Genomic DNA, 7,435 nt, shown 5'->3' with positions numbered 1-7,435 from the left:
TTTGGCAGGGCATTGAATTGAGCTTTGTTTTATTTTTTCAGTTCTCATATTAATAACAGGTTTAGGTTCTCATAGCTTTTATTTTAAATTTCTTTTGAGTGTACGTCATTGCCACAAAAGCAAGTAAAGTGAGAGGAGTTCAGCATACGAACGGAAATTAATGCACAACCACCCTCTTTCTTTTCTTTTCATTTGATTTTTTTCTTCTCATTGTTTATGACAAGGATGAGCACTTATATCCAATCCTGTGAGAGAAATCAATGGCACACTATATATAAACATCCTAAGACCATTCCTCTATTGCAGCTCCTCTATCACTGTCTCACATGTGAACCGTGGAGGCCGTCAGGATTAAGGACAGTGCGAGGAGAGAATTATATATGGATCAGAAAAGAACCATAGAAGACATTGACGGGGGTGATCACGCAAGACAAGGTAAGTGCCCATAATACTACTTTTATTAACTCATCCACCTATGTTTGATCTGCTGAGTTCACTTCAGAAACATGATGTAACTTGTTAATTTTTTATGCTAAAGGTGATGAGCATGGTCATGGCTTTTCTTTTCTACTTGTATTATGTTACTCGAGACAGATTATCTTTTCTTTTCTACTTGTATTATGGGCACTTACCTTGTCTCGTATGATCACCCCCCTCAATGTCTTCTATGGTTCTTTTCTGATCCATATATAATTCTCTCCTCGCACTGTCCTTAATCCTGACGGCCTCCACGGTTCACATGCGAGACAGTGATAGAGGAGCCGGATAGAGAGTTAGCTGGGATGGGCGGCATGGATTGGGCCGGATAAATCTATAAAAATCAATTTTATTTGCATACAAATAATTTTTTTTTTAATATCTTAAAGAAAATTTGTGAAGAGTTATATAGGTGGTTTGGGGTGGGTTTTTTTCTTTCCTCTATCTGCTACAAGTCGGGTAAAACCAGCTACATTAAGATCGGGTCGAATCAGGTATCCGATGGGATGGAATAAATTACCATGGAGAATATATATTAGATGTGGATGCAACTCCAAAGAAATCTACATGGAGAATATATATTTTGAAGATAGAGAACTCTGCGAGTAATGTTAGTTTCTCTTTGAAGTTATATCCTCTGTAACTTGTTGTGGCTCTTCTGAATGCGTTGCAATAGAGTTGTCCAAGGACAGCCCACATGAGCAGAGATACTGGGCCTGAGCCTGTACTTATTCTACTGGCCTATGTTTAACAGGCACTTGTTGGGCCTCTTAAACAACAGCATGCCATAAAGAGGATGTGGCTTCGAACTTCCGAGTCTAACTAGCTTTTCCCGGTCGTCATCACAACCAGTCTAATGGTGGTATTAGTTAAGGTTCCATTTCCTTATTCTCATCAGAGTCAACATTAATGATCTTGCTTTAATCTGCCACTTGCGTGACGTCAATGCTTTCCTTCTTCCTCTCTTTCTACCCCCATCAGGTCCCAAACATTAATTCTCCAGCACGGCTCCTTTGCAGTTTACACCTTATTAGTGCCGTGAAGTATCTGATGGTCGTCGCTATCAGAAGATGGATAGCTATCAAATAAAATGGCGTGACATACTATATGCGGTATATTGCTGTTGATAGCCGTCTATCTCCTGATGGTAGATGTCGACCCTACAGTATTCTGCAGTGCAAATCGTGCACGGAAGAAAATTCTGGTTCTCCGTGCTCACACCCGCGTCAGCCACAACCAACTAAATTAATTGGGTGGGGCATATAAGCTGTCTGGATCATGGATGCTCAAAATAGATATGGTCAACCAACAACAAGCCATGTTTCACTTATCTTCGCTTTTGCTTGTTATATGTAAAATTAATTTTTCCTAAACCGAGTTGAATGGAGAAAAAGGATTCATACAGCTAGCCGACTCCAACTAATTTGGAATTAGGGTGCCTTAGCTGAGTTCAGATGAGTTGAGTTTATGGGAAATCAGTTTTAATTAGGGTATTTTGCTTTTAAATGAATACTTGTTGTATGTTGAGTAGTTGGATGGTGTCATTAAGAGGCAGGAAAGTTATGCTTAAAGGCAGAGTAAAGTGATAAATGAACCGTCTGGTATGGGCTAGAGGCATCAGGTGAAAACTAAGAGGAGTTGTTAATTTGCTTCAAAGGTTAAGAATGAGAGTAGCAAGTTGCTTCTTTAAGTGTTAGCACATGCACAATCTGTTTGAGGTCAATGCCTTGCTCCTAATGGCTGGCATTTTCGAACCCTTTCATGGAACCCTGTATTGAATTGGACTCGACCAACGTATGCAGGAACCTTATGGTCTGCTACAGCGCATATTGTTACCGCGGTCATCGGCTCGGGGGTGCTAGCCCTGGCATGGAGTGTTGCACAATTAGGCTGGATTGCAGGACCGCTCGCTCTCTTCGGCTTCTCCGGCGTAACCTATTATACTTCCACCCTCTTAGCCAATTCCTATCGATCACCCGATCCAATCACCGGAGAAAGAAATCGAACATATATGGAAGCAGTCAGATCATACTTAGGTGACCTAACTGCTCCTTGGTCTGAATTTTACATGTGTGCCATCTTCCAACTTCTGCTCATTAACAAAATTGCATTGCTTCTCCTCAAGGCCCTAAGGAAGTATTCATGTGTGGAGTTGCTCAGTATGTGAATTTATGGGGGACTATGGTGGGCTACACTATAACAGCTACAACCAGCATGATGTGAGTAATCTCTATCTAATAGATCAGCATGAAAGATTTTTGCTAGCTAAATGAGATTTCTTTGTTCCTCTTGTGTGGCACCCTAAGCGCGATAAGGCGATCGGACTGCTTTCATCGAAACGGGCACGGCGCAAGGTGTGAGGCCTCCGGGACTGTGCTCATGGTAGTGTTTGGGGTAATTCAAGTTGTGCTCTCTCAATTTCCAAGCTTGGAGAACATAACATGGCTGTCAGTGGTGGCAGCTGTGATGTCATTTGCTTACTCCTTCATAGGGCTTGGTCTGTGCATAGCACAATGGGCTTCTAATGGTGGAATCAGAGGGGGGCTGGCCAGTTCCAGTGCGGTGTCATCGAGCAAGAGGGCATGGAATTCACTACTAGCATTGGGGAACATAGCTTTTGCTTACACTTTTGCTGAGGTCCTGATTGAAATCCAGGTACTAATTTTCTTGGTCATTTTCTAGTTCTTCAACAACCCTTTTTTCTGTTTTTTTTTACACCATCAGAATATGATTACATCCATTATTGCATCGTTATGATAAAACATATAGTCTAGCCCTTCCTTGGTGGCTCATTAATTTATGTGTAGATGCATCTTTGAATGAATGCAAGATGGTTGGAAAGAATTTTAAAAAATCTTACAAGGATTGAATGAAAAAAGATTCCATAGAACTAACCAACATGTTGGACAAGGCTTGTTGGCCTTATTAGTAGGGGAAAGCTTGTGAGTTTGCGTCTAAGAATTGTGAGGTTCCATAGAATCATTCTAGACTACTCTAGACTGATTCCATATATATTCTAGTTGACCTTGATGATTCTGGTGATCTTGTACATCTTTGATTAGGACTTTAATTGATTTGTGATTGATTATATTACCAAACTTAGTCAATCTCAGTACTATATAAAGGCTGCTCTTGTACATTATATTAGACACAGACAGAAATACAATTCTTATCTCATTCTTCTATTCTCAACATACAATTCTCTTATCTCATTCTTCTATTCTCAACATACAATTCTTTTCTCTCATTCTTCTATTCTCAACATGCAGGATACATTGAAGTCCCCTCCACCAGAAAACAAAACAATGAAGAAGGCAGCCATGTATGGAATAGGGGTCACCACAATCTTCTACCTTTCTCTTGGCTGCATCGGATACGCAGCTTTCGGGGATGATGCTCCTGGAAACATTCTCGCTGGTTTCGGAATCTACGAGCCCTTTTGGCTCATCGACGTTGGAAATATATGCCTCATCCTTCATCTAGTGGGAGCATACCAGGTCTCTCTCTCTATATATACATATACATTCATCAAGCAATGACTAGCATCTAAGCTACATTACTGCTGAAGGCCAGTATCATGAACAAAACCACTGACTAGCTTCCACGTACTTTATACTTTCAGGTCTATGCACAACCAGTCTTTGCCACTATAGAGAGACGGATCGCCTCACAGTGGCCAGAAGCCAAGTTCATCCACAGGACCTACACTGTAAGAGTGCCCCTCATGGAGGGCGGCCCCTTAAGCTTCACGCTTTCGAAGCTTCTCCTCCGATCGGTCTTCGTCCTCCTCACGACATTGGTGGCAATGCTGGTGCCATTCTTCAATGCTGTCTTGGGCCTTCTTGGTGCATTGAGCTTTTGGCCGCTGACCGTCTTCTTTCCAGTGAGCATGCACATAGCTCAGAGGGGGATTGGGTGGGGAGCTCCTAAGTGGGTGTTGCTGCAGAGTTTGAGCATGCTGTGTCTTCTGATTTCAGTTGCAGCCAGCATTGGTTCTGTGGCTGACATTGTGGATAGCTTAAAGCTCGCCACCCCTTTCAAAATTGTGAGCTGAAGGTGGTGTTCATATAGCTCCGAACTGCTGAAGTTTGTGCACAACTAAATCAGAGTTAGGAGTCTGATGCATGCTGAAATAATTTACATTGTGATCCTGGTAGAAACCAAGATGACAGTTCTATGTGCAGACAGTCCTAAACGAGAAGATTTTGCCTGTGTCTTGGGTCAATTTTGGACTCTGTCATGGCATATGGAAATCCAAAGAAAGACTTGTCGTGGGCTCACATATCTAAACTAATCAAGTTGGAACATTTGCTAGGCTTACTGAAATTTGTTTGATGCTAGCACTTGGAAAGCTGCCTAAAACATGCTTTCATTGACCTATCAAATTGGCATTCCCTCTATCAGACTTTTTGTGCATGTAGGAAGTTTGAGACAACATTATTCTTATATTCTCTGGGACACAATTGCGTCAGGGCTAGGCTTAGGTTGTCGATGTCTGGATTAGTTAGTTGCTAATGCCCAAAGTCTAAAGTTACTAAATTGCCGATTGATATGGACAATAACGAAGATAATAATCAACGGCGACTCTCTTTTTATCGCCCTATTGCAATATTTTATCAGTCAATTATTAATATTAATTTTTTGACCAATTTGATGGTAATGTGCCACCAAAAGGGACTGATCCATGGACAACTCCTAAGAACAAAAATGGAGCATTTGGATTAGCTAGTTGCTAATTCCCAAAGTCTAATATTCTTAAATTGCCGACATGGACACTAATGAAGGCAATAATCAACGGTGACTCTCTTTTTAATTATTGCCCTATTCAGTCTATTGTTAATGTTAATTTTTTGACAATATGATGGTAATGTGCCACCGAAAGGGACTGATCTATGGACAACTCCTAAGAACAAGAAAGGGGTATTTGGATTAGCTAGTCTAATATTCTCCAAAGCCTAATATTCTTGAATTGCCGACGTGGATAATAATGAAGGCAGTAATCAAAGATGACTCTCCTTCTTCTTTTTTTCCATTTTATCATTTGATCAATCCATCATTAATGTTATTTTTTGACCAATATCATGGTAATGCGCCACTAGAAGGGACCGAACGATGGACCACCCCTAAGAACAACAAAGGGGTGCCAAACATTGGATCCAAGTCCGGGGCCTACCATTAGTCTTATCCTTGCACATCTATCTCACAACCAAGATAGAGCTCAAATTGGTCCAACAAATACCTGCTAGCAGCACAAAAATATCCAATTAATTTTGGAACAATTATTGGGTATGGATGTAACTCATTAACTATGTTTATATTTTATCTCTATGCTTTATGCATATTATTTGATTTTGGATATAAGTGGACACAACCCCAACCAAAACCTGCTCGTTGACAACCTCTAACAGCCCCTTTTTTTTATTTAGAAGAAAGAAAAAATTGGGGGGGCAGTTAACTGAGCTACCTACCATTGCCTATAATATCTATAGGACTATAATTTCATCAATTTTTTTGCCATAGTTGCATAATGTAAATCTCCTCAAGTCCAACAAATTACTAGAGCTAAAATAAGAAGTGGGGATGAGCTAGTTGTCACACCCCAAACTCATCACCAGGGTTGACACGAGACATGGTTTTTCGACTGTGCAATATGCAGCCATGTCATGTATCAACTTAGATGATAGATTTGGAACATGACATCAGTCAGATGCACCACACATTACAATCATCTATCAAATAATATTTTTAATTCAATACGTGTGGGTTCCACATGCCAACTTCTACTCGAAATTAAAATTGTAATTTTGAAATTATTTTGTCACACGAAATTTGCACTTCAATGGAGGAAGGATCTGATGACCCGCTCTCTGCCCCTCTCCAGTGGACTGACTATCTTTGAATATATAGCTGACATGAGGAAACAATCATATAACCACATATAAACCCAGTCTCATGTCAGTATTATATCATTCAGTTGTACTTATCTCTAAAAGCTGAGAATATGGTATTCTTCTTGTCCCATATTTCGTGCCCACGTAAGCTTTTGCATGAGTTTTTGGCCACCTATATATTATGGAGGAGGAGGAAGAGGAGTGTCACGCCATAAATTCTCCTTTGCCTTGGTCACAACTTTTTGGCACAGCTCTCCATCTTATTCCCTGCGTTCAAACCTTGGGCATGACTTCGCTGCTCCGGAATAAAGTAGGGACTAGGGAGCAAAATGGAGAATTTGCCGGCCAAGTTGTGACAGTTCTATGTTTAATATTCCCAGGTTCCCTTTTATTTTTGGTAGACTCCCAAGTTCACATTTCCCATACCAGAACATCCTGGACTCTCACTAAAATTGTTAATGAATCGCACAGCTCAGCTAGATGTGTCATTATCCGACCTATGAAAGTAGAAGGTTGGGATGTGATGTGCATGATTAACACAGTAATTCTTCTTTTTTTTTTCGTTCAAGAGAAATGCAATTATAAAACTTTCATGAGAGGAAAAAAACAAGATTGGAGTTGGGTGGCACCCTTTTAGTCACCTAGAACCGGGTTGTATCTTTCGCACAATCACATAAAGCCACCGTTGGGTTGTTCATTGCATAGATCTCAAAGCATTCCAAACTCTATCATTCATCCGTCAATATGGATCTCAAAGTGATCAGCTGATGATTTATTAGTGGATTCATACGAAGGGAAGGTGAATCCTTCTTTTGCGCGAAAGACCTTATTCCTATGCATGAATACTAGTGCTTCTTTTATTGATATGATGTACGTTAATATATATGTTCTTATATATGCACGCATGTCCCATGTAGACAGATGCATGCATGCATATGCATGTGGTTCTAAATTTTATAAGTATTTGATAAACATCTGCCAATTTTTCTTGTGTTTTACTTTTCGCTTCTAGTATCATTTTCAAATGCATTTAACATGCAAGCTTCATATTTCCCACTAAGAAATGG

The 7,435-nt window shown here is 40.3% G+C and overlaps 1 protein-coding gene across 1 annotated transcript; it reads left to right on the top strand.

Moving 5' to 3' along the window:
* Positions 1-247: 247 nt before the first annotated feature.
* Positions 248-4,839, top strand: LOC103716614 (amino acid permease 6-like). The gene is made up of 6 exons (XM_008804680.6): positions 248-435; positions 2,280-2,513; positions 2,603-2,696; positions 2,784-3,132; positions 3,747-3,974; positions 4,100-4,839. The coding sequence occupies exons 1-6, from the start codon at positions 381-383 to the stop codon at positions 4,529-4,531; spliced, it is 1,392 nt and encodes a 463-aa protein (XP_008802902.3). The 5' UTR covers positions 248-380; the 3' UTR covers positions 4,532-4,839.
* The last annotated feature ends 2,596 nt before the right edge of the window (positions 4,840-7,435 follow it).

The sequence above is a fragment of the Phoenix dactylifera genome, chromosome 2 (genome assembly GCF_051530095.1).
Source record: "Phoenix dactylifera cultivar Ajwa chromosome 2, Ajwa_hap1_PhDact_Kaust_v1.1, whole genome shotgun sequence".
Lineage (NCBI taxonomy): Eukaryota > Viridiplantae > Streptophyta > Magnoliopsida > Arecales > Arecaceae > Phoenix > Phoenix dactylifera.
The sequence above is the reverse complement of the archived record's forward strand: the minus strand, read 5'-3'. Positions and strand labels throughout refer to the sequence as shown.

Bases quoted from the DNA above. Each gene is read 5' to 3' on its own strand.
- LOC103716614 (XM_008804680.6), top strand. From the start codon at position 381: ATGGATCAGAAAAGAACCATAGAAGACATTGACGGGGGTGATCACGCA. The intron at 2,514-2,602 runs GTGACCTAACTG...CTTCTCCTCAAG, and splicing joins AGCAGTCAGATCATACTTAG to GCCCTAAGGAAGTATTCATG. The intron at 3,975-4,099 runs GTCTCTCTCTCT...TTATACTTTCAG, and splicing joins ATCTAGTGGGAGCATACCAG to GTCTATGCACAACCAGTCTT.